This window comes from Hakea prostrata, chromosome 3, assembly GCF_041222555.1.
Source record: "Hakea prostrata isolate BN-2017 chromosome 3, UWA_Hpros_2, whole genome shotgun sequence".
In the NCBI taxonomy this organism is placed as follows: domain Eukaryota; kingdom Viridiplantae; phylum Streptophyta; class Magnoliopsida; order Proteales; family Proteaceae; genus Hakea; species Hakea prostrata.
Genome location: NC_142602.1, coordinates 32,320,282 through 32,345,977, shown reverse-complemented (window position 1 = coordinate 32,345,977; position 25,696 = coordinate 32,320,282). Strand labels below are relative to the sequence as shown.

At 38.6% G+C, this 25,696-nt stretch overlaps 2 protein-coding genes across 3 annotated transcripts; one reads left to right on the top strand and one right to left on the bottom strand.

The window, feature by feature from the left end:
- Positions 1-689: 689 nt before the first annotated feature.
- LOC149022107 (bacterial trigger factor) lies at positions 690-20,953 on the top strand. 2 transcript variants are annotated; one of them, XM_089150286.1, is made up of 8 exons: positions 690-862; positions 1,779-1,879; positions 3,187-3,241; positions 3,347-3,420; positions 4,121-4,169; positions 15,796-15,809; positions 19,965-20,066; positions 20,570-20,953. In XM_089150286.1, exons 5-8 carry the CDS (start codon positions 4,121-4,123, stop codon positions 20,690-20,692), a joined length of 288 nt encoding a protein of 95 aa, XP_089006412.1. In that variant the 5' UTR covers positions 690-862; positions 1,779-1,879; positions 3,187-3,241; positions 3,347-3,420; the 3' UTR covers positions 20,693-20,953. The 2 variants fall into 2 exon arrangements, with proteins under 2 accessions (XP_089006412.1, XP_089006411.1); XM_089150285.1 differs by having other exon boundaries at positions 4,061-4,169; positions 20,570-20,950.
- A 405-nt stretch (positions 20,954-21,358) lies between these two features.
- On the bottom strand, positions 21,359-25,250 carry LOC149022106 (geraniol 8-hydroxylase-like). Its single transcript, XM_089150284.1, has 2 exons — positions 24,351-25,250; positions 21,359-22,085 (listed from the first exon to the last, which is right to left on the bottom strand). Exons 1-2 carry the CDS (start codon positions 25,239-25,241, stop codon positions 21,465-21,467), a joined length of 1,512 nt encoding a protein of 503 aa, XP_089006410.1. The 5' UTR covers positions 25,242-25,250; the 3' UTR covers positions 21,359-21,464.
- Positions 25,251-25,696: the final 446 nt, after the last annotated feature.

Here is a 25,696-nt window from a genome sequence, read left to right as displayed (position 1 = left end):
AAAATTACAATCTTTTCCTACTTTTTTTTTAAATTCTAAAAATGTAGATTGTTTGGCCGCTGAGTTAGTAAAATTAGAGACAAGTCAAGTTTTCTTAAAGCAAACTTGTCTGGTGATGTGGCAACCTAACTTTTTCATCCCAAACTTTTTTAAAATCTTACAAAATGAGTGAGACTTTGTGAAAAAATGTGAAAAAATAAAATATGGAACCCATAATTAACATTTTTCCACAAAATCCTTCCTTTCATTTCCTCCTCCCTCACTTCACTATTCATGAGGCTCACATATATTTTTTTTTCCACTTTACCTTTGCAAAACAAATGTAGCCTAATAATATGATTCTATAAGGAGAGAGTGTCAAATCTCCTTGGGGCCAAAAATGAAGCCCCCACGACGACGAATTGGGGTCCGGATCATCTCCCCCGACGACTTTACAACCACAAACTACGGTGGGGCCCACAAGATTATGTGGTATGAATTTTTTTCAAATATTTTGTTATTTTTTACTTGTGGGCCCCACCGTAGTGTATGGTTGTAAAGCTGTCGGGAGCACACTCTAGTGCTTCCCGACAGGGAAGATGATCCGGACTCAGACGAATTGCAGCTGAGCTGAGCTGGCCTGGCCTGGATAAACCCAGAAAAGGATAAAGTCTCCTGTCTGTTTTTGTGGGATGAGCCGTTGGCAAACATATTTTACTGTGTCTAGAGCTGCAGTAACCACGCGACCAGTTAGGAAACTCAAATTGACTTCATCTCTATCTCTCGAGTCTGATGTTGTTCGCTCGCCCGCTTGCTCTGTCCGTCTGAACAAATGGAGTTGGCCGTTAAGACCCTTACCTTCAGTTCCCTAATAAGCTCTAAGGTAAGAAAGCCTATGAAGAGAACAACACATCTCACTGGTTGTTAGTGTTGGTCTTTCCTCTGTTTCTCCTTTTCCTTCTTCCCCTTGATTTTGTAATTTGCTAATTCGTCAAATAGTTTATGGCGGGTGGAGTTCCCATATGGATTCTTGGGGGAACATGTATTCTTTACTCTTTCAGGTTTTGAGCCATGCTGGTTAACAGTTCTTTCTCTTTATCATTTGCACTAACTTTTCCTCTGGGATTTCTGATACGTTACATTGTAAGTTTCAGCCCACAGAACATTTTTCAGTTTTGCATCCATTACACGGTGAAATTTGATATTTCTTTCTGGTTGGATACAAATACGTGGTTCTTACTTTTACTTTTACTTTCTCTTTATTTTTCAGTGATTGCATGTGTATCTTATTTTGCTCTGGTCATCCAAAACTGTTGGTTGAACATTGTTATTTCAGTTCTTTTCTTTTTCTTTTTCTCTTTTGTTCTTCTTTCTTGTTTATATTTCTAATGAGCTAGCATAGTTGCAGCATTTTTCTTCTATAATTTTTTGGTTCATTTAATTTTCTTTTTTTGGCACATTGGTTCGTTGAGTATATCCTGTAAGCATGACATATGAAACAACCTTCTCCTGAAGCCCATTTTTGATAATCTGAACAATTGGCTTTGCCCTTTTTTTTTTTGGTTGTTTTCCAAGATTAAAATTGTGGCTTCTCGGGATTAATCCATTCTCTAAGTGGAAGAAATTCTTATTTTGATCTCACTTATTTATTTTAGTAATAATTTTTATGACTTTATCATTTATTCTGCCTTTGAACTATTGAAGGAGAGAATCTCCAATGGGGAGAGGCTACATCAATGTTCATTTTTGCTTCCTCACTCTTTTTCAACTGAGATGGATGATCTTTTAATTTGATACAGACGACATGTCACAAGAAAATAATGGATGTTTCAAGTTGTTTTCCTCAACGAGCCTCTTCCTCCCTTGGAGTGACTAACATCGTTCCAGAGTACTTTTCAAGGTGAGACTTATTACAACTTCGCCTTGGGCTAAATATTAAGAAATGAATAGTAAAACTTTTGAAGCCAAATTGTCTTAAAGAAAATGTAAAATTTCTAAATTGAGTTCAAAAGATAGAAATCCATCTTTGAACTTGTTCTATTTTATATTTTGAAAGAAGTAATACAGAACCTATCCTGTGAACACTTTTAAAAGTTTTGGTCAATGGAACATATAAAAGGAAAAATCATAGATGTACTTCAGGATGTCTAGTTCTGAGATTTTCCTTAATAGAAGTTGTATTCTTATTGCTTGTTACTGAAAACAAATGAAGTTTGTAACACATAATAATAGTGATACAGGGTGGCAAGATATATCTACAGAGGATCTGTGTTTATGTAACTTAGACTAGTTGGCTTGGTTCTGGTTTCGTTCAACCAATAAAAAGAAAAAAAAAAGAAAAAGGATGAGATGAAGTTTGTAGCTTTCGTCAATTGCATATATGCATGAAAAGATGTTTTATGAGGCCGTTTTGGATATCTATAGAGGTTCTAATGAATATAAAAATTGAACTTTGGGTTTTCTCCAGCTTCTTTCTCTGTTAAGTCTGAAATACTTTTTCCTATGAATCCCAATTTTAAGTCCAAACAATCTAAGAGAGCAAAGTTGCCTAGACTACATATCCTATGCAAGATGAGTTTGGTGAAAATTTCGTATGACTAGGCTACATTATATGTTTCCTGGCAGATTAGACCATCTGTAGCTAACATAGTTGAATAAAGTGATTGGTCTTTTCATATATGGCGTGGACATTCTCTTCTTCTTCTCTTGGGGGGGGGGGGGGTTTGTGAACCATTAACTGCTATTTTGTTTTTATTTTTGTTTATTATTACATTTTGTATCCATGTGTGTGTATGTATCTGGGTGACGTTTTGAGTTCAGGTACACATTAAGTCACTATTTTGAGCCTTTTTGGAAAGTATATTGAAACCAGTAGGAACATAAGTTTCTTGGTTTAAATGTTACATATATGGTGAGAGGCACTGCACATTCTGTGGTCAATCTGGGATTAAGATTTGAAGCAAATTAGGTCTCTTTTTGTGGATATCTCATCTGCGGTTTTAGTTTGACAATAATCATATTAATATACTGTTAACTATTCTATATGTTCCTATAATTTCCAGACTTCAGGTTTGCCAATTGTGGAATTTCTTCTTCATTTTACTTTAAGTTGGATGCTGAGTACATGCAATACTTTTTTTAAAGCTTCCATCTCAGGATTTTAGTTTCTGCATCATCTGGTTTCAGTTCTTTGCATTCATATTACAGGGCAAGTTGCAGATTTTCTGCTTCTGCTCTGCTTCTGCTTCTGCTGTATCAGCAGGTACAAGCGCAAGAAGTTTTTTATTCTACCCATGTATTTCTTCAAGAATTTTATTTGTTATTTTCTTAGTGACATTTTTTGACTTCCCTATTTTTTGAGGTTTAGAAAATGTTTCTGCTGCTCCTTTTGAAGACTTTTCTGTTACGGCCACCACTACCTCGAAGGCCACAGAGTTAAAGGTAGAAGGTTTTTCTTTCCTTGTCTTTCCAGTCATTGTAAGATACAACAACTAGAAGAACAACAAACTCAGCCTTGTCCCAACTTAATGGGTTGGCTACATGGATCCACATGGACCCAAACAAAACAAAGCAGGGAAAGTTGATGTCTAGACATAAGAAGGGAATAAGTGATGGAGAAAGAAGAATGGGAAAAGAGGATCAATGGAAACTAGAAATTGACAAAGGAAAGATAGAAAATCAAACAGAAATGAAAGATGGAAGTAAAAGGAATGATGCTCATCAAGCCAGCAAGAGAAACTCAGCTAAATGTTGTCTGCTGCATGAAATCTTGCCCTTCTAGGTACAAGCCCTAGTCTGTGCATGCCCTTTCTCTCAACCTCTCCTATGGTCATTTTTGGCCTGCCCTGTGCTTTCTTGACTCCAATCAGGATCATGGTGGAGACAATGACTAGATATTAAGGGGCATGAATGTTAAACTGAAAATATTACAATGTGAGACATTCAATTCCATGAACTTTATATTACTTCAAATTTCTCTGAGGCATTCTCCTTGCAAAATCATATTTAAGAAGGCTTAACTTTTTATAGGTTCTTCAATATAATTCTTTCTTAAATTTCATGTTCACAATCATTAAACCAGATAAAGGTAGATGTACATGGAGCTAAAACACAAGCTATATTTGATGATGTTTTCTCCAAGATGGTAGATGCTGCACAGCCTATTCCTGGATTCCGAAGAGTAAAAGGAGGTATACTTCAACAAATTTATCAGAAAATAGTTTTTATATATTTTTTTTCTGGCATCAAATGTTGATGAATTTTTTGCTTTTTTCTGGCATATGATCATCAATGAGTAAACTGATGCAAGAAGTTCACATGAAAGGTTTTATTTACTGGGAATTAGCTTTGGGTTGGGTTACATTTGTGATGGGACTTTAATGAAGTTTACTAGGCAACCAATCTAGAAAACCAATTAGATAATCCGAATTGCAGTGAAGCAAACTGAGAAACTTGGGTAGAAATTTGTGAGGATGATACCTCGGAATCTACTTAATCAATGGGGATGAAACTACGGTGGATTGAAGGTTCTAATAGGTAGAGTATATGTTTATGTTTGACCAAAAAAGAGTATATATCTGTAATATCAAAGGCTGATAGTTTGATCAGGAGAAACTTGTGGTCAGAAAACAGAAACTTAACCAAACCAGAATTTTGTAGTCAACTCACATAAGTTGATCGGATGTCTCTGAAAATTTTGGCCAAAGGTGGTACGGGTGAAGGAGAAGAAAATGTCAAAGGGGAAGCCCATCCAATTGCTGTATTTGTAGCATTGAGGACACAATCTCTGTAATCATATTTAGTCAGAATCCAGCAATAGTAAATAAGAACTGTAAAAGAGGACTTGCAGAATAGTGACTGAATAATGATAAGAGTAACCCAAAAAAAAAAAGAAAAGAAACTGGAAGGAAATGAAGGAGAACATGGGATGAGAAACCAAACCCAAGTTAATGGCTGCTAGAATGGCAGACTTGAGAAAGAAAACAAAACTGGAATAGATACTGTGCTACAAGTTGCAACACTTTCCTGACTTCAGTCAACTATACTTCCAGGCTCCAGCTGATGTAACCTCAATTAAATGAGAGCCAGATAGCCAATATCTTGCATAACCAACCCAAATGGGGATGTTGAAATTTTGGTTGATGTGCTTGGGATGCATTTATGGAGTGATCTTGAAAGGGTCCCTAATGAAGTTTGTTGGCTTTGAGAATCTGGTGGTATGGCTGTATAGGAGTCATTATTATGAGTAATTGCTCAACCCTGAATGTTAGGGAAAAATAGATCATTGGGTGTGTTCTCGAGATAGGAAGTTTTCTTGAGATGGTGGTCAAAATGAGGATCTAGGGATTTTGGATGTTAGAATGGGATGAAACTTGGAGGGAATGCAGGTAATGATGTGGAGGATGATCCTCCAGGTTTGTGATGTTCTAGTGGGTAGATTGGTCTTGATCTAGGTTCTTGTTTTTAGGTTTGTAGGGAATTTGGAAATTCAAGAACCTGGTGTAACTCAAAATTGGCAAATGCAAATGGCTTCAAACTATGATCAAGTCTAAGGGTTTATGGATGCTGGCTACGGGTGAAATTTAGGACAAAACTGATGGGTAAACCTGGAGATATGGGTGAGCACCAAGTCAGGTTCGATGAAGTATTCTTGATATAGAGGGAAAGAAAGGGGTGGAAACTTGCTGCACTAACCTTGATGGAACTGTTGTGCTCTAATGGAGGAAGTGAAGATGGTAATGATGGGCTGAATCCACTGCATAATGACCACGGATATTAAACAACTACGACTTGAAACACCTAAATCCGAATTGCTTGAACTTTAAACACTGAAGGAACCAACAGTTCTGGACTTTAGACCCCAGGCCAAATAATCAGAAAGGGTAACATATCCAAAAGCCAATGCTCATATTGCATCAACTAACTGGTTCCCTCTACTCTTCGCTCGAGGGGTATAGAGATGGCTAATCAGCGTTACAACACATGAATGAAATGGAAAACATATCCCAAAAGAAATAGAACTTGGGTCCTATTAGAATTAGTGTACTAGGTCACCCAAAATGACCAATTTAGTATAACCTTAGATTTGTGTCTAGCCAAATGACCATAAGGGAATATGAGACATTGAGACAGCATGAGGCTCCCACTACTGTGGGGCATGGTTCAAGTTCGTGATCTCAAGGCCCATCTCATCAACTCAAAAAATGAGAGTTCACTTGAGGTCTCGGCAAGATCTTGTTGAGTTGGTGAAATTTTTTGCTCAACTCAAGGCTCCAACTTAAGGGGTATTAGGGGTCCTTCAGAACACACGGGTGACCTCAAATTTATTGATAAATAGTGCAAATCTGACTATAACTTAGGACCAAGGTGCGAAATCTCGCCAGTTCGCTACCTGGCGAACCGGCTCGCTGAAAAGTCGATTCAAAATTTATATACATATATATATACACACATATATATATATATATATATATATATATGTTCCACGCCGATACATCGTCAAGTTAAAGTAAACTCACTACCTCGTGAAATAAATTTTAAAAATATACATAACCTATTGAATCCGACGTTGTATTAAAAATAATAAAACAATCTTTATAAGTCAATTGTAATCTATCTTATGTTTGGTTTGTTTTTTTTTTTTACATTCTGGTTATATATATATATATATATATATATATATATATATTGTTATTCCTTCGGAGGGCGAAATGTTGCCGCATTTTCGCGTTGATCGGCCTTCTGACTTATCTTTTTTTTTTTTTTTTTTCCTAAGTTAAAGTAAAACGTCACTACCTCAGGTGAAAATAAAGTTTTAAAAAATATAAAATAACCTACTGAACACACAATCTTTAATAAAAAATAATAAAACAATCTTTAATAAGTCAATTAGTCAAATCTATACTCATGTTTAGGTTTAGTTTTGTCTTTTTTTGGCTTTGGTTCGCGGGCTGCTGACGGAAACTAACCAAACCAAGCGCCTTCGAAGCGATCTGGTTATATAAGAGCCATCGAGTGTGGTTCAAAGCCAAAACAGTCCGATCCGCCGAAACTCGGGATCATTCGGGGGCGGGGGGGGGCCGTCCCCCCGGGGCGGGCACGAGACTTAGAAACTATCAAAATAAATTTAATAAGTCATCTTCTTCATCATCTTCTTCATCATCTTCTTCTGTTCTTTGTCTTCTTCACTTGACGAGTTCGGCCAGCGGAAAGTTTAGTTTTAGACTTAGTTTATCGTCTCCGGTGAATATCGCCTATATTACACCAAATGATTTTCCGGCGATATTCTGTAAATTCAGTTTCGGTGGTGGATTTTGGTTTGCCCACCACTGAATTTCAGCGAATTTCGCCAAACTGTTGTACCCTGCTTAGGACCCTAAATAAGAAGCCACTAAGCTGAAGAAAAATCTTAAAATGCCCGTGTGGTGCACATCATATACTCATACATTAATGCTCAAGATTTAAACTTGTCTAATAAATTACACATTCATAGTTCAGATTACCATGTTCAAATGATAATCCAAATTCCAATCGACAAAATTACAACTCGAGAATCAAGACTTGTGACCCTTTGTGCCAAGCTCATCGTCTTGGCTCACACATCATCTTCTTCCGCCAAATAGGAAAAGAGAGATATTGATATCTCGAGAGTTCTCCGACCATGTTGTGGGTTTGGGGAGGGTCATAATGTACAAAGATGCTCTTCTTTTTTTTGGATGAATAAAAGATTCATTACCAAAGGAAAGATTTTTTTTTTCGGGGGGGGGGGGGAGGGGACGATACAAGCAAACACACAGGCTGCAAGATACACAACAAAATTAAATAGCAACATCTAGAAAACCAAAAGTAAGATCAGGGATTAATTTTTGCCCCTATTTTGTTTTTCTCCTTTCCCCCATGGGATTTTAAATCCACCATCAATTATCCATCCAGATTGTGGTGTCCCTTAGTGGACTGATGGACTGATTGCTTCTTCAATAACCAACATGATCGGGATTGTCGTTGTTGGAATTTAGGGCCTTGTCGTCCAAGGACGCAAGAGGAGAGTTGAGCCCATCAAGGACCTCAGGGTTAGTTGGCCCATCACAAGCAGACCGTGAAGGGCCCGAAATGGTCCTCGACAAGGGACCGGGGGGCGGGGGCAGGAAAGGCCGAGTGGTGCTCAGTATGGGCAATCAGGAGGGAGGAGGAGCAAATGACAAGAGGGCTCACCAAGCTTTTAAGAAAGCAAGAGATCCCTAGTTTAGGGAGGGGGAAGAAGAGGAAAAGGAGGGGGCCTATTAGGGGGGGCAGTAGAAAAAGAAGAGGTTGATGGACCAGGCCAAGAAACAGTGGAGGGAAGGCCTGAAGTTGCCAAAGATGGATAAAGAGGGAAGGGTGTGGGTCGGGGGCATGGGCCATGAAAGAAGAGCTAGGGGGTTGGGTTGGGTCACTATAAAGGCCTAGAGAGACACTAGAGAAGGAGAGGATAAAAAAGAGGAGGAAGGCCACGGGAGGGCCCACAAGCAAGGGAGAGATAGAGCAAGAGACGGGTAGAGAGAATAGGAAGCGGGAGGGGCTGAAATTGCAGATTGCAATAGACTAGAGCCAGAAGAGGGAAAGATGCAGGTGGGAGGGCACCCAGTCTCAGGAGGCAGCAAGAGGGAGGAAGCTGCGACATGCCTGGAGAATCAGAGGCAAGGTTTGAGGTGATGGGATGAGCTGCCAAAGCAGAGAAAGGGGCAGGATTTGCAGGATGTAGGATCCATAGTAGGGGGAGAGAGAGAGAGAGAGAGGATGAAGTAGGGTTAGAGATGGCAGTGTAGGAGACATAGGGACAAAGAGGAGAGGATCAAGGGTTTTCCCAGGGGTTAGAACTGAGAATTGGTTCCAACCAACGAGAGTCTGACAACCGAGATAGAGGGTTCCGCTGGGGTCATAGGATTTCTGGCGGTAGAGTTGCAGTAGTCTTCCTCGATCACAAACAGGCGGAGGCTCTATGGTAATAGCATGAGGGGGAGGTTTGGTAGGAGAGGTAGAATGATTAGCAGGGGCGATTGGACCTTTGTGCAAGAGGGCTGATTGAATGGTTTACAGGACAAACAATGAGGGTGCACCCAGTCGTACTTCATGTCTTGCTTGTGCCCATTTTTGCTACTTGACAAAGATAGAGAAAGGCAGAGATGCTCTTTCCAAGATTTGAACCTGTGAGCACAAGGAGACAATTGGACGTAAATTGGTATAATAAAATTAGGCATGTTGACTTAAAAAATTTATTTCAAACTGTCAAAAAATCAAGCTTCCTAGTCCAAAAAGGCATGCTAGACAATGTTTGGTCAACCAGCCTAGAGCTGGATGGTGTTATCTGGGAGTCAGCCGGCTCTGCTAAACTTGGAGCCACTAGAGACTACTTTTGGCTAATGTTTTGCTGTTCAACCTCAATTATCTATTTAAAGTTTCCAGAGAGTTTCTAAATGTAATTGGCAGATCATTCAATTATTCTTCATGTATATGCTTCTTGGAGGTGTAGTTGAGCTTTGGTTTTATCATTGGTTTGATAACCATAGTTTGTGTCTTCATTAGAAAATTTTGGTTGTAAAAGGTTACTGGTGGTGAGCCTTGGAATCCCTAGGTGTAAGTATTAGCTGAAACATTTCGGTTGATTGTTAAACACAGTAAATTAATTGGGTTGATTGTAACCACTGTAGAAATAATTGTGGAAGGCTCGATCAGTATCACTAGGTAATTGATCCATCATGAAAAGTCTAAGAGTTGTGTTCTATTGGCAGTGAACATACGAAACATTGCTGAACCATCTAAATCTTTGTGTCTATCCTTCTCTCATCCCCTCCCCCTCTTCATAAAGTTGTATTGACATTTGACAATACACTTGCAGCCACTTGTTTTCATCTTTGGTTAGTCAATTTTTAATTGATCATTTTATCCCACCATACCCTATTCACCTTCCCACCTCTTGGTTGCCAACTATCCTACAATCTCTCCAAGTTCTATTGATTTTAATTACATTCCTATGCCAAGTGGCAATGAAATAATTACTGATAACACTAGCCCAAAGTTTCAATCTTCGTGGAACCTAGGTTAGTAGTTTGTGCAATATCATAGGAGATATCACAAGTCCATGAAATCTGTATGGTCCTCCAAAAACCATAAAAACCTGTAAGAGGGGCCCCAAAAGGTGTCCACTTTGTGGCCCATGATTTTGTCCCCTGCGGAGGCCTAAATGGTCTTATGAGGATTGCATATATGATGCTTAACAGAAACTTGTTGACACTCTCATCTGTCTATGCTCTGCATTGAAAGAACCACAAAGGAAGTCGACTGCATTGCAGCCGGTGGTCAGATTGATGCCTCCTTTGTTTTAAGGTCAATTAACAGGACAATCTCTAACAACTCAGAATGAATTTCAAATACTGTTGCTGGTCTCAAGGAAGATCTTCCTGTGTTGTTCTGAGCAAGGTCTGAAATTTTGCTGACACAAGGGGTTTCACTACCTAGCGGAACCAGCGAAACACCAAAATTTAGGCAACATTTGGGAGAGTTTCGGTGAGATTTCGCCCCCAGTTTCGGGGGGGGGTATTTGAGGTCATTTGCCTTTTTTTTGGTCATCTAGCCTAATTTGAGGCCAATAAACACACTGGGAATGTTATTGTGGCTTGAAAAATCACCTAAAGTGGTGTTCTTGATCTGCACCTGCTCGGCTGTATGTGGGTGAAACCGGAAGTCTAGAACATGATTTTAAACCAATGTAAACATGCAAATATGCAAGAGGACACAGATATTTTCATTAACTTTCAAGAAAGAAGAGTACTAGAGTCTACAATTTATTATATAACTAGTGAAATCAGGTGTACAAATACAAGATACAATCATACAATAGAAGTATACAAGTGGAGGCAAGTACATAGTAGTCATCCAATCATCTCAATTCTCAATATCAAGTATTGTGTGTAGGTGGATCCATCCCCTGACTCTCTGTCATACCCAGTGTACAACATCCTCTCCCTGAACTAATCTACATACTGGACCCATGTCATCCATTGATGGCGAGCCCCGCTGCCACTCGCCCCGGCCGGGGGGGGGCCGGAAGGTGTTGTAGTGGTGTGCAGGTGGCTTTGCCTCCGATATGGATTCCACAATTGACTTCGGCCCTGAGAGACCGTGCTCATAATATCCATCACTGTGCCCATAGTGTGAACCAATGGAGGGGATACCTATACCCATATCATAATGTCTATAAATGGGAGGGACACCATAAAGACCAATAACCACATAAGTCGATGTGGAGCCTATAGACTCATCCAAGCTCACGGATTCGGATTTGAAGGATTTATGTAAGAACTACTATACAATCCATCATCGTAACCACCTATATGCTGCTTCCTATGACCCTTCCCCTTCTAGCTATAGGTAGCAGTGCAACCAAGGTGATGCTCACCACCATGATCTCGATCCTAGGTGGCATGTGTGAAATGAGTCTCCTTGGTGTATCTTAGTGGGGGCTGCTATATCTTTGGTAATGGAATATGCAAACGCTCCTGAAGTCTTCTACCACCACCATCATCAAATTCCCTCCGAGTTGTACTCGGACTAGGAAGCGAGTGTGTCATCTGGATGGTCATTGCGCGTACTAGGCACCACCATCCAATCCTCATCCACAGTAGCAGCTGCCTCCTATGCATGTGCCTGCCCACCTTGAGATGTTATGAAATCATCCACATCAACCCTTACAGCTCGAGCAAGCTTTGGGTCAGACCTCCTCCAGGCTGGTCCATCACCGGCTCACCCCTGTCCATAACCATTGAGTGTGGAGATCCTACTCCTCTACACCCACCTAGAATATATCGTTGAGGTTGATGTCCTGCTAGCTACTTTTAGCCTATTCCTTGGCGTGTTGTATCTTCAACCTTATATTGTAATGGCAAAACACTAGATTGTTCAGATGCTGGCTCCCCAACTTGTTCCTCCTCTTAGAGTGGATTATGCTAAATGTACTCCAGTTCCTCTTGCACTTAGAGGTGAGCAAGTCTAGGAAAATATCCTAATTGCTAGTCTCCTGAGGTTTGATGCACTCTTACCATAGAGAACCCACCACTCAACTGGATTATCACAAAAACATTAAGTTAAGAGTTTAATACTTAAACATATAATCTACTTATCCGTAAAATGTAATAACCTGGATCAACGTTTTCTCATCCCCTAATAGCAACATTCAAACTAAAGGACCCAGATGTGTTCCTAAACACCTTTATCTACAATCATTTGTATTGATGGTTAGTTAAATTCTTTAAAAAATCAAGTGCAAGTTCTAAGTCCAAAATCCCTAACATCTCACCTTGGTGTGGCAAGATGATTGGAAGCTGTGGGTCCGGCTCCAACTTTGAAATCACCTACATCACGGCATCAAGCAGGTCTGTGTCCAACCCCGAATGTTTGCTATACTGATATTTGGGGTTGAGATAATAGGCCGCACAATTCATAAACTCACAGCTAGAGTTAGAATTGAATGAATTACCAAACTCTATAATCCAACAAGCAACAACCCACAGTAATTACTTACTAGCCCTATGCAATGGATGCATAAGATGATCGGTCCATCGTTTATCAACAATCCTTAAGAAAGCTAGGTGGCCTCTGGGGTTTGCTTTCTCTATGGCAACCTTCATATACTTAAGGGTTGCATACAGGTGGGGCATAGTGGGCCCCCTCAAGGAGGAATCCACCATATGCAAGACCCTTATGATGGGCTCTAAGGTTTGTAACACAACCCGCACATTTCTCCAGAACTCATTAGATGATATGGTGCCCTGTGCCTAACGCTCGCCCAAGGTACTGCATTATTACAAACACACTAAGTTAGTAGATAGTAATACTAAGTAATATTATAATTTTTAAAATGAAATAGTAGATAGTTATCTTTCTTAGATCCAACCCAATCAAACCAATCCTGGGATGCAAATATGGATCTTAGGATTGACTTCTCTTCCATATTGCTAAGGGCAACGACACTTGTTGCCAATCTAGTCGGACCGGGTCACACCAACTCACCTCTACATGTTTGCCTCATTATGTCCAAAGTAGTGTATAATAGTAAATGAAATTTGTCCTGTTTAGCCCTCTCCACTATGTCCTGGACAATGTTGATCTTCCCAATGTCCTTTAACATGAGGTCGATATAATGAGCTACATAGGGTGTCCAAAAGAGATGATAGCTAGGTGAATTCATCAACAGCTCACTTGCTCTCTTAAAGTTGGAGCAATTAACGATGACAATCTGCCCAACATTCTTATTCCTTACCTTGTCTTCCACATCCTGTAGGAGACCAAATATATATTTGTGGTCTTTCATATGATTAGTAGCATCCACAGATCTCAAGAAAACTATCTTCTTATCATAGTACACCATGAAATTGATGATGGACTTTCTTGTTGGATCAGTCCATCCATTTGAGATAATGGTGCATCCATATGTTTTCTATAAGGGTTTCATACTGTCAATGTACTGATGTAGCTCCTTCTTTTCCTCATGCTGGAAGGTGGTCATCAACTCTTTAGGAGTGGGACCATCATATATAGGACTTCCCTATTTAATAATATCAATCATGTGTTTGTAGTATAGACCTTGGGTTGTGTTTGCTACAATAGAGCTGTAGACCATCCACTTTGCCACTGCCCTTTTAGCCCTTTTACCCATGCCTTTCTATGTACATGTTAACTTGGGCTGCTTGGCCCCCTTCCTCCTAGAAACTTTAGGATCCTGCTATAGGATCGGGTCCCCACATCATAGATAATTACATCGTGTTGGATCCGCTGGAGGAGTGGCCCTCTAACTCCGTGATCTACTAAACATGCCAAATATACCACCCCTCCCCCTAGATCTAGATGCTCCAGCCCTTGCAAGCCTAAAGGGACCAACTCTTGTAGCTCTAGCTCGGCCTTGCACTTGCTCTTGATAGTGCATCTCCTTGCTCTTTGCCATGGCCCGCCTCAATTCCCTTTCTTCCCGATCTCTCCCCACATATCAATAGGATCAACATCCGAATCAAAATTTGAATCAATTATGTATGATGGCGGTCCCCGCATTGCATCATCTAGTGCTTTGTCCACTCTCCTCTTCTTCTCTTTCTTCTTCACCTTTGCTTTCTGTAACTCCCTAATTGCCTTACTACATATGCATGGGCCTCTATGCATTTGATCATATCCTTCGAACTCCCGGTGATGTGAGCCTTGAACCTGCTGATGCCACCTGAGTTCAACTTCTTCCCTAATGCCACCTGAGTTCAACTTCTTCCTGCAGAAATTACATTGTGTTTTATTCTTGTTTCCATCAATAAGCACATAGTATTGTCATGCTGGGTCAACCCTCCCTCCTACTGCTTGTCTCTGTGGTTCTCCCTGTGGTTGTGGCTATCCTTGACCCTGTTATCCACCCTATGAACTATAGCTTCCCTCTGACTCCAACTAGCAGACATGATAACTATTGCATCTGAGATGATTGCATAAATCACTGTAAAACACCAAATTAATTTTCTATAGACAAAGAAACAATCATATACCTAGCTAGCAATTTTCCCTTATGTACTTTTTTTAATTAAAATTTTTTGGGCAAGAAAATGGGCTGCCCATACCAAACCGGGAGTGAAACCACATGGGCAGCACTTGAGAAACACATACATAGCTATTCCATAATTTTCTATAATTTTCAAAACCTTTTTTCCATAATTATTTATATTTTCTATTAATATTTTAATAATTTTTGAAAATAAAATAAAATAATTATTTATTGGGTGGGAAAATATTTTGACTCCGTGAGTCCGTAGATTGGCCCATAGAGTTCCATATATGGTTTTTCCAGCACCATACAAGACATATATCATATAAAAAGTAAGCATTTTTAGTGTAGGAAAATACAAATTTTTATAATTAAAAATAAAAAATAAATTATTTTTTTGAAAAAATTCCAACATTGTGAGTTGGTAGATTGGCCAACGGTGTTCAACATACTTTAATTTCATAACCATCCAACAACATTATAGCATGCATTTTGTAAAAGATTAGTTTGAAGAATAGTGGTTACCTCTGAGATGAAAAAAAACTCCAAGATCTATGTGAAATCCTGCTTGATCGATGCAAATAATGCAATTGCTGGTAAGAATGCAGCCCCAAATGTCCAAGATCAAACCAAAAGCAGCAAGAATCAAGTTGAGATGGGAAAGAGAAGCTTTGGAGAAAGAAACGAAATTTCGCCAAAAAATGGGTGTAGTGTTGCTTTTATAGGCAAAATATCACCGAGAAAATTGCGAGAAAATGAAAAACAAGTGATAGGCAAAATGTTGCCGACATTTCGGCGAAAAAATGTAGTTCTGTTTGGTGGTCCATTTCATGTTGCCCTCTACTAAAACACCGAAATATTGCCAAGTGTCGGCGAATTTTTTTACCATGGTTCTGAGTTGTGTTGTATGTAGTTCTTACATGACCACTTTGACACCTGAAATTGGAGCAGGTTATCTTGTTAGAATCAATTTGGAGTGGTGTTATGGTTGCCAGTGCCTTTCAACATAACTTTTCCTCGTTCTGAAAATAGAAAAAGATAATTTTTCTTGATGACCACCATTAACCAAACATAGTCATCTGTTTTCATTTCCACTGCAAGTTTATTGCCTCATGTAGAAGCAACTTCTACTACACTTTATGTACTACTTGTATTCGCGTATGACTTTCCATTATCTTAACTTGATTTTCTAATTATTTTCTGTCTTTTTGCTGAAAATCCAAACTTCTATTGGTTCTTCCTCAATGATCAAACATGGTGTCTATCAGGAAAAACCCCCAATGTAAGTTTCCTCCTATGTTGTTTTTCTCCCATTAACTTCATGCAAATTAATTGTATCTCAATGAGTAGTAATGAGTCAACATATTGCATGATAAACCATGACATGTGACATGCCATATCCATATGTAACTTGATATTCAATATGATCATTTAATTGCCTGAAAGTACAAAAAGGCTGGACTTGAGAATCATGGTGATTGTCCATCATACAAATGACATTTTTCAGATGGTGGAAAAATGTATTACAAAATATCATGATACATCATACAAGTCCATTGATTGATGGGCCACCCTACCAAGGATCTACGTATTTTTGGGTGTCATATTCATGGGTGATTTTAAGGGGCATTTCATATCAGGGATACACAAATTGCGCTTGAAAATTGTCAAGATATATATAGAAGTACACTTTTGGAGCAAAAAGAGCACTAAAAAAGACAATATATAATACATACAATGTATGAACACAAAAATGGAAACCAATGTATAACAAGACTAGTGCATTCAATTGTTGATGAGGTTTCTGCTATCTATCTGTAGAACTAGTCTAATGTCATTAAAAGCATCAGGGTGGTTCAAACTCAGGTGGAAGAGTCTAGGCATCATAGCAGCTTGATGATGTTGTGTATTGGCAGAACATAAGCATAATACTTCCCTCAGTCAAAATAATGATGGTGATGCTTCTCCCCACTCAATAGTAGATTGGTGTTTGCTTCTTTGGAGTGACCAATGGCAGTAAAGTACTAAGTTGTGGAAATGTGTGATTATGCGTGTAACTTTTGTTCTGTGAGGAAGCCTATATTCATAGCCCAAAGAAGCATACTATCCATGGTCTGATGAAACAACCACATGACCCAAGCTCATGCTCAGTGTCCCCATACCCCTCATAAGCACATTGTTGACGTTGTACAAAGGGCATGCTTACCCTTTTAACTGTAAGCCTATCTGATGCAAGGGGAGCCCTAGAAAACAGGGGCCTACAAGGCTGGTTACTACACTGTTAGGGTAGACAAGTATTCAAGGTAGGTACTTAAAGAAAAAAGAAATTGCAACAGTCTTAATCTGATTAAACATGCAAATAGAAAACAATCAAAGCAAAGGAAGAACAACTTCGGTCCTACTAATAAACATAACAAGAATCAAATAGGAAACATGGGGATAGGGATCATGGCATTGTTACCCTAATTTTGAGTGCAAGATTATCAAGAATCCTAAAAAGAAAGTTGCTGTCCTAGTCAAGATCAGAATTCTAACAAGAAATTTGGCAAATAATAATGCAGAAAAACCTTAGAAATTTATTTTAATGAACCTATTGCAGGAGAAAAAGAGGGGGAAAAAATTAAGAAAGAAAAGAAAGGAATATAGGGATAAGAAATAATTAATGAAAGACTCAAGGAAGTAAGTTTACCTGCTGCCTCAGATGGGGCTGCAAAACAATGGTTAGAAAAAAGACAAAAGGAACACACCCAAAAAAAAGGGAAAATACAATTCTCTACCTAGATCTACTGTTTAGAGGCAAAATTGGAAATGCCAAAATACAATTGTAAAAAATTAACCCATGGGCTAAATATACCCATGGTTCAACCCAAACCCAAAATTGAACATAACAATAATCCATTCTCAACCCACAAGGACTCAATACAGATAAAATTAAATCTAACTCAATAACAAACCATACTCAACCAGTCAACCCTACTAGGACTCATGAAAAAGAAAAATATCAAGCTACTTATGGGCAATTCTCATCGAACCATAGGACTATGGCAATCTGATAGCCTCTGAACTCATCGTCCATCAACATAAATGTTGTCGTGAGATAATCTCTACGACAGTGTTGTTGGTAGACTTGAAACTGTTGAATGATGTCCTTATCACTCTTTGAGCAAGCACCATTATCCACATCCTAGGTTGCATGTGTGTATCCTACCTCACATGTGGGCTCTGTTGTCACCACTTTCACCATCAATACCATTTTCATCACTATCGTGCTGGGTTCCTCAATATTGAGCTACTAATGTTTAGAACTTGTCTTGTCTAATGATGTTCTTGATAATTGTGTTAAAAGCAATTGTTGATCAATCCTCATTCAACTGGCCAATCTGCAATATTCCATTCTCTATCCATGCTCTAACTGGATCGTTCTTGTCTAGTATGTAATTGATGTCAATCAGGTCAGCATCTATGTCATCTCCTTCTCTCTGACTCTTAAGGATTTCAATTTCAACATCTATGTCACGTCCACTAACTTTACAGTTTTGCATAACTGAGACAATGGTGGGATTTGGTGTATATCAACCCAATGTACTCCAGTTACATTCACAATCACTTGAGGATGCTTTTAGGAATAACACCCAAATTGCAATATTCCTAAAGTTTGGAGCAGTACCTCCCATAGTTTAACCACCAATCAGTTGCACAAATTTAATGACTGTAATTTTAGAAGTTTGAAAATCACATGTTAATGTTATAAGTTTGGTACTACATTTGAAATGAAATGCTGAATTACCAAACCTAACTTACTAGGGTGAATATTGCAATTTCAATTTTAAATTTGAAGTCATATGGTAATATTGTGAGTTTGATACTAATTTTAAATAAAATAATGAATTACTAAACCTAATTTAGGTGAATCATGGCTCTAGTATGGATATCCATTCAATCAGCAAATCCACGTGAGATCTCCCAAAAGTACTAATCCTAAAGAGGCATTTAAATCATTAATTAGCCACTGAAAGAGTCTTTGTCACAACCTATGCTGCCATCCATTGAACATTATACTACGTATTGCTAACCTTCCATGGCAACCATGCTGCTTCCAACATCCGGCTCCAATCTGTTGACCACTCTACAGAGGCTTCCATCAAATCTGGGTTGTACCCTATATGGTTGGTATAGTGAACACCAGGATTCAAATAATTTGCTACAAATTAAGGTAATTGATGTTAGGATCTTATTAGTAAATAGTGAGTGCTTGAATGAAAACTTATCTACTTGAAATGGATTATAAGATTAACTGCCCAGTGAACCTCTTGAACCAGCATTCTTTCCCATAAATGCACCCATGCCTAAAAAGTATTTGGATATGATGATGTCTAGAACATGTCTCCCTATTTTAGACCTTGTTTAAGAATTAAACGCCAATGGAAGAGATAAAAATTTGAACTGTACCTTCTAGGAATAAAGGCTAATGAGTGCAGTATAATTTGTTGCAGATCTTGAGGTTGCAAGCCTTATTAAATCCCCTATCATTTGTGTCTTTGTCAGTGTGGAAACCCAACTATGATTGTTAATGATGTTTGTAATACTTGTTGTACCAATAACCTTCTTCCGGGCCTTGACATTATACCGATCTCTTTGAAGATTAATTTAATAATCTGCTGGACAGGGAATCCGAAGTGGATGCACCCCCTTCAATATTAGCATATACCTACCCTAGTTGAAAATTTCCAGTGTCACTAGTTTTGAACATTCCCTTCCCCTGTCTTGGCCATGACCTCATCCATTGACCTACATATATGTTTCATAATTCATTAGGTACAGTGACAGATATGTGGAAGATCATCCAACTGTCACAAAAAACAAGGAAGAGTAATCATAGACGATCTCATAAATCCAATTCACCCATCTCTTGTGATGGCAATCCATATAGAGGTTACTTGTTTAGCCTCTCAATATAATCATTCATCTCTTGCACAATGTCATCTAGGTAAGGTTGAGCAAGGTTTTTCAGTGTAATAGGCTTTTTCTCCAAAGCATGTCAACTTATGGTATATCAATTAGTCATTAAGTGTCAATAGTCGTTGATAGTATCATACTGCATTAAATGATATTGGCCAATATGGTATGATTTAATACCTAACTATTTACTGAAAAATGTATCATAACTTTCTGTGTCATATGAACCAATACTTCAATAGTTGGTCATTACAATTTACAAGCATAATAATTTAAGTAGTTAGACATCTCAGTCTCCTTAGTGCAACTCCACACATCAAGGTCCAGCAATGGACGCTTCTATATGGTACATCAACAACTATGTATCATAATAGATAAAGAGGATCAAATGAAAAAAAAAAAGTATCAGAATTTTGTTAGACTTCTATTTCATACACTGGTATTTTTTTATTCCTTATGTTCATTTTGTCATTCTTGGCAGATTCCTAAAGACGTCCTCCTTGAAATACTTGGATATTCTAAGGTATACATGGAAGTAATCAAGAAAATAATCAATACGACTGTTGCTGATTATGTAGAAAAGGTAACTGGCTTAAAGTTCTAGTAAATATTGTAGTTTATTTGCATTTTATTGGAAAGTTCAAAAGAGGCCTCATGAAATGTGCACACACATGCACCATTCTCAGGTGGCAGCTTATTGCTGTGGTTTTTCAATTCAATTGCATGTTCATTTTATACCTTTCCTTTTATCACATTATCATTTGTAAAATAGTTACATGACAGAATTTCTGCTCCAACTTATTGGTTGGCTACAGTCATCTTCCTTATTTAGCATTTGTACATTGTAAGGTTCAATCATCACTTCTACAGTATTGAGGTTATGGGGTGAACCATTATGATATATACTGTGTCAATTCTACTACTTTTGTGTTCTATGCATTACTGTAAATTTTTAGCTCTCCAACTTTCTGTTATAATCAACACCTTAAAAGTATTGTTCTTTTTGTAAGCTTAATGTCACGGAGAACTTTATTAGTGTGTTTACTGAAGTTCTCTGATTCTGTCTTATTTGTTGAACTTCTTCAGGAAGGTTTGAAAGTTACAAGCGATTTGAGAGTCCATCAGAGTTTTGAAGATCTTGAATTTACATTTGAACCTGGTGAAGCATTTAGCTTTGATGCTGTAATTCAACTTCAAGAGATGAATTGATAAAGTTCATAATGTTGAGGAGTCATTTATTCAAATTCATTCATTTTAAGTGACATTACTTCTTGCAGTAACTATGTACGTTTTTCAGGGAAGTAATTGTTGACAGAGATCAGACATCCTGATGCAGTTGCCTTATATCTATTGGGCTCATAGTATGTCAGATGACTTATCCATGTATTTATCTTCTTCCTATTTCAAGGTCAATCATACCCTTTGTTTCAAGGAAAAAGATTTGCAGTGGAATCTTTCAACTCTCCTTAAGGTTGAAACCCTATTACTCATTTCATTATGAAAAGAGTTGCAATACTTGATTTTCAAGCAAGAAAAATAAAAATCAGCACTAAATAGAACAGCCTAACTTCTGCAATTGAATGTGTTCCTTTTTTCATCTTAAATTGCATCTTTATAGTATCAAGCTCATTAGTTTTTTAAGAGTGTCAAATGTCAAGTGGTGAGATCCTATATAATGATCCTACTTAGCTATCCTGATGTGTGTTAGATTCAACAAAGCAAAACGTCAATTCTATTATGGGTACAGCCCAATATTTGTATTTGTTTTGGAACCATCATTTGCATAAGAACACAAGACAACATCCATACAAATAAAATGCTCCATATTGTCCCCTGTTTGCAAACTATGTGCACTTGTACATCAAAACCAGTCCCTTCGTGAAGGGATCTGTTAAGTTTGTCTCTTTAAATGCCTATAACTCCTTCAGTTTAGTCATCAATCTTTTGAAACTATACACCCTTCTGAGAAGCTCTTCTTATCTCATTCACCATCAACATTGACAAGAACTGGGACTGCAATCAATGGTGTAGCCTTATGGAGTGAAATCCCCAGCTTGTCTTTCATATCCATCTCTTCTGGTTCCAACCCCCTAGGAAGCTTCCAATTGAAACGATTTAAGAGAGTAGCTAACATCATCTCCATCATCCTCTCTGCAAGTGGCAACCCTGGGCACATTCTCCTTCCAGTACCAAAGGGAATGAAGCACAAGTGATTCCCCTTGAAGTCTATTTCGGATTCTAAGAATCTCTCAGGTAAGAAACGGGTTGGGTTGATCCAATAAGCAGGGTCTCTTGCTATTGCATACACGTTTATGGGGACTTGGGTGTCCTTTGGTATGTGGAAGCTGTAGAGATCTACATCAGTTAATGCTTGGTGAGGTAAGAGTAGTGGCACTGTAGGGTGTAGGCGCATGGACTCTTTCAGTGCTGCTTTCATGTATGGGAGGTTATGGAGATCTGATTCTTTGATGCTTCCACCTGCCCCGATTGTTTCCGAGAGCTCGCGTTGTGCAGTCGCCATTGTGGTTGGGTTGTGAAGTAGCTCTGCCATTGCCCACTCCAATGTAGTGGTGGTTGTATCTGTTCCTCCGATGAATAGAGCCTGCAAGGAAATTCAGCAAAGCATCACCTCCTGCAAATTTAAGTACTTGAAAGAGAGAGATGAACACCTAGAGCCTCGAGGGTACCTACACGCAAGGTTTAAAGTATCCCACGATACCATACGATACTAGCCGATACGTATCCATATTTGACCCAATCGATACGATACATCTCGATACGTCTCTCCATTGAATTACACTAAAATACATTAGCTAGAGCGATACAATACTCGATACAGGACGATACATCTCTTAAAATCATCTAACCGATGTGATAGTCGATACCGATACTTTAAACCTTGCCTACAGAGATGGGTTTTTCATTTTTCCTTCACAGGGGTTAGTTTGAAAGAAAAGAAAAACAAATGTTACTTTTTGGTGTATGATTCTTCTTGTACATGAAATCAAAAGGAATTTAGATCATATACGCCTGGAATGCTGGTGCTTTCTGGTCTTTCGACCGTTAGATGAAGGTCACGTGGATTATTCATGCATGTGGGAAATCCAACATGTGTTTTAGATAATCCGTGTGCACCGACGCCGGAAGGACACGAAGCACCAGTATTCGATGTAGATGATTTAAATCCAAACAAGAGTACACGACCATTCATTGAAAATGAAGAAAAGAATTCATATCAATGTCTCCTATGTGTACATTCCACACTAATGCAAGAGTTATATGATCAAGTAGCATTTTGTTGTCACTCACAAGGGACTCTCTTCTCTAGATAGCCTAATTACCGAACAATGTTTAGAATTTCATTCAAGAGGACCTTTCCTTTTTTCTTTTTTAAGGTACAAAGATGTTTTCTATAGCGAAATTGGGAATGAAAATTTTATATATGCCGCTAGCAAGGGTTGAATCTACAAGCTCTCCATTAAGAAGTGAGGTTTTCAACTATTTCACTAACCCTCCATTAACGGTTTCTCATTTTTTTAAGGATTTTTTTAATTTTTTAATTTCATTTAGAGTTTTTCATTTTTAAGGGTTTATTATTATTATTATTATTATTATTATTCTTTTTAAAGTAACGCCCAGTTTGTGGGAATTGAGATTTGAATGTAAAACTTTCTTAGTCCGCCAATGGAGGGTTAGTGGAGTGGTTGAAAACCTTATTTTTCATTGGAGAGGTCATGGATTCAATCCTTGCTTGCGGCATATAATCCCCATCTCCAATTTCCCTATATATATAAATTATATTTAAAAAAAAGGCATAAATATGACTGAACGGCTGTGTAAATAAATCATACCATTAAATGTATTGAATTAAATTTGAACCGTTTATGATGAATGATTCAGATTTAATCCCACCAAATTTAATGGTAGGATTTATAGAACTATTTAACCAAGCAATTTACACCGTTGTTTAGCCATGGTACACTGTGTATCGGCGACATAGAGCGATATATCGCCATGTTGTTGGGTGGCGACACGACTCCCCCCAGCGACACGATATTTACAATATATCGGCGATATATCGCTGAAATGTCGATATATTGCCGAAAAATCGGTGATATATCGCTACATTCGCATATATAACTTATTTCATTCGTTTTTTTGCCGATTTTTTGTTCGATTTTTGCCAAAGTGACATAGGACCTCTACAGGCTCCGAGGGCGCTGCCCCCACACTCCCGTGTCCTTTGACAACAATATGTGAAGCATGAGCCATACTCAACATAATTGTATAATGAATTGTAAACTTTAGTACATCTATTTACTAGTTGTGTATTTGTGTTGTGTTTACATATTTACATTAGTTTACATGAATTTTCCAAACTTACAGTTTTGCCCGCATATAGCCGGACATATGCTAATTATAAACTTTAGATTAGGTGATGTTTTAGGTCAAAATAACACTCCCAATGTATTTTTTGACCTCAAATTAGGCTATACGTCAAAATTTCAGGTCAAAATGATCTGAAATACCCTTCAAAACAGGGGGTTTGATGAAAAGTCGGCTGACATCTGGCGACATGTTGCCCGAGTCACCATGTCGCCATGGTCCGACACAGACTGACATGTCGGACCATGTGTTCAGCCCCCCACCTTCCCAAATAAATAAAAATATTTATTAATTTTACTACATCTACATATATGAGGGTGCAACCACTACGCCACAAGCACATTCACGAGAAGCACATTCACGAGCTGATATATAAAGCATGTAACATATAGATGAGATTTTTCAAAAAAGAAGAAAATAAAATTAGACTAAGGTCAATATATTTTCTAATTGAAGGAAAGGAGGGAGAGAGAATGCCTACCGAAAGCAAAAGTTTGATGTCCCGGAGGGAGAAATCATCGCCATGTTCATCGCTGTAATCAAGAAGAACATCAAGGAAATCACTCGATCTCACTGACCCAGATGCTCTACGTTCCACACGACCATGGATAACATCTTCAAGCAATGAATGGAGCCTATCATAACAAACCTTAATTCCCCTCCTTATTCCTTGCGGATCAAACGGCTTAAGCATAGGAAAATAGTCTGCAACATTAGGCTTTCCTGCAAGATCCATAATCCTCCAAATAATCTCCTTAATCTCCTCCACCTTGGTTGATTTCTGATCAATCATATCAAAAGAGAAGAAAGTATTAGACAATAAATTCATACTTGTACCAAAAATTATCCTCCCAACATCGATACCCTCACCACCGCTACAGATTTCCACCACACTCTTAACCATCTCTTCCATCATCTGCAACCTCAGTGTTTGCATTGAATCAAGCCTCTGTGTGGTGAAGATCTGAGTATTACAAAGCTTTCTGAGGTTTCTCCAACGAGGGCCACCAGAAAGCCAAGTGATTGAGAATTCATAGCCAGTTTCTGCAGTTGCAGCGTTGGGTATGGACCGACCCATGAAGGCTTGATCATGGGTATGTAGGATTTCTTTTGCAGTGTTCACAGAAGAGGCAACGATGGTGGTAATGAAGCCTAGACGAACTGTCATGAGAGGGCCATGGATAGTGGATAGTTGGGTTAGTGACTCATGAGGCTTGTTCCCAAGGTGGAGAAGATTGCCGAGAAAGGGAAGACCAATAGGGCCTGGTGGCAATTGTTTGCTGCGCTGGTTGAAGTGATTAAGCAGGTGAAGGAAACAATGGATGGAAATTAGGGACAAGGAGAAGATGAATAGGAAAGTGAGCCAGTCCATACTCAGTGGTGGAAGCTGCTTCAGGCACAGAGTTGAAGAAGAAATTGGTGGCCATCTTGTACTAGGGAAGGTGTTTGACTTTTGGCGATTTTTCATTTTTAATTGTTTGCGAGTCCGGATCACTTCCCTGACTAGCTGAACTTTTTTTTGGGCGTTTCTTTCTTTATTTTTAATTGTTTGTTGTTTGTGAGTCCAGATCACCTCCCTGACTGAGCTGAGCTTTTTTTCGACATTTCTTTATGTATTTTCAATTGTTTGAGAGTCCGAATCACCTCCATGACTGAGCTGAGCTGAGCTTTTTTGTCTGCACAATCATGCGGGAACAATCAGTACTTAAATGTGAACTTAACACAATAGTGTAAAAAACATTCAGAGAGCAGTACCCGGACGGGGAGGTGATCTACACTTACGGTTTGCTCTGTCATGTAGGTCGTCTTGGACTTATTATCATCAGT

Excerpts from the sequence above, each read along its gene's own strand:
- LOC149022107 (XM_089150286.1), top strand. The coding sequence starts at position 4,121 with ATGGTAGATGCTGCACAGCCTATTCCTGGATTCCGAAGAGTAAAAGGA. Across the intron at positions 20,067-20,569 it reads TTGCTGATTATGTAGAAAAG|GAAGGTTTGAAAGTTACAAG; the intron begins GTAACTGGCTTA and ends GAACTTCTTCAG.
- LOC149022106 (XM_089150284.1), bottom strand. The coding sequence starts at position 25,241 with ATGGACTGGCTCACTTTCCTATTCATCTTCTCCTTGTCCCTAATTTCC. Across the intron at positions 22,086-24,350 it reads ACATCAAACTTTTGCTTTCG|GCTCTATTCATCGGAGGAAC; the intron begins GTAGGCATTCTC and ends ATTTCCTTGCAG.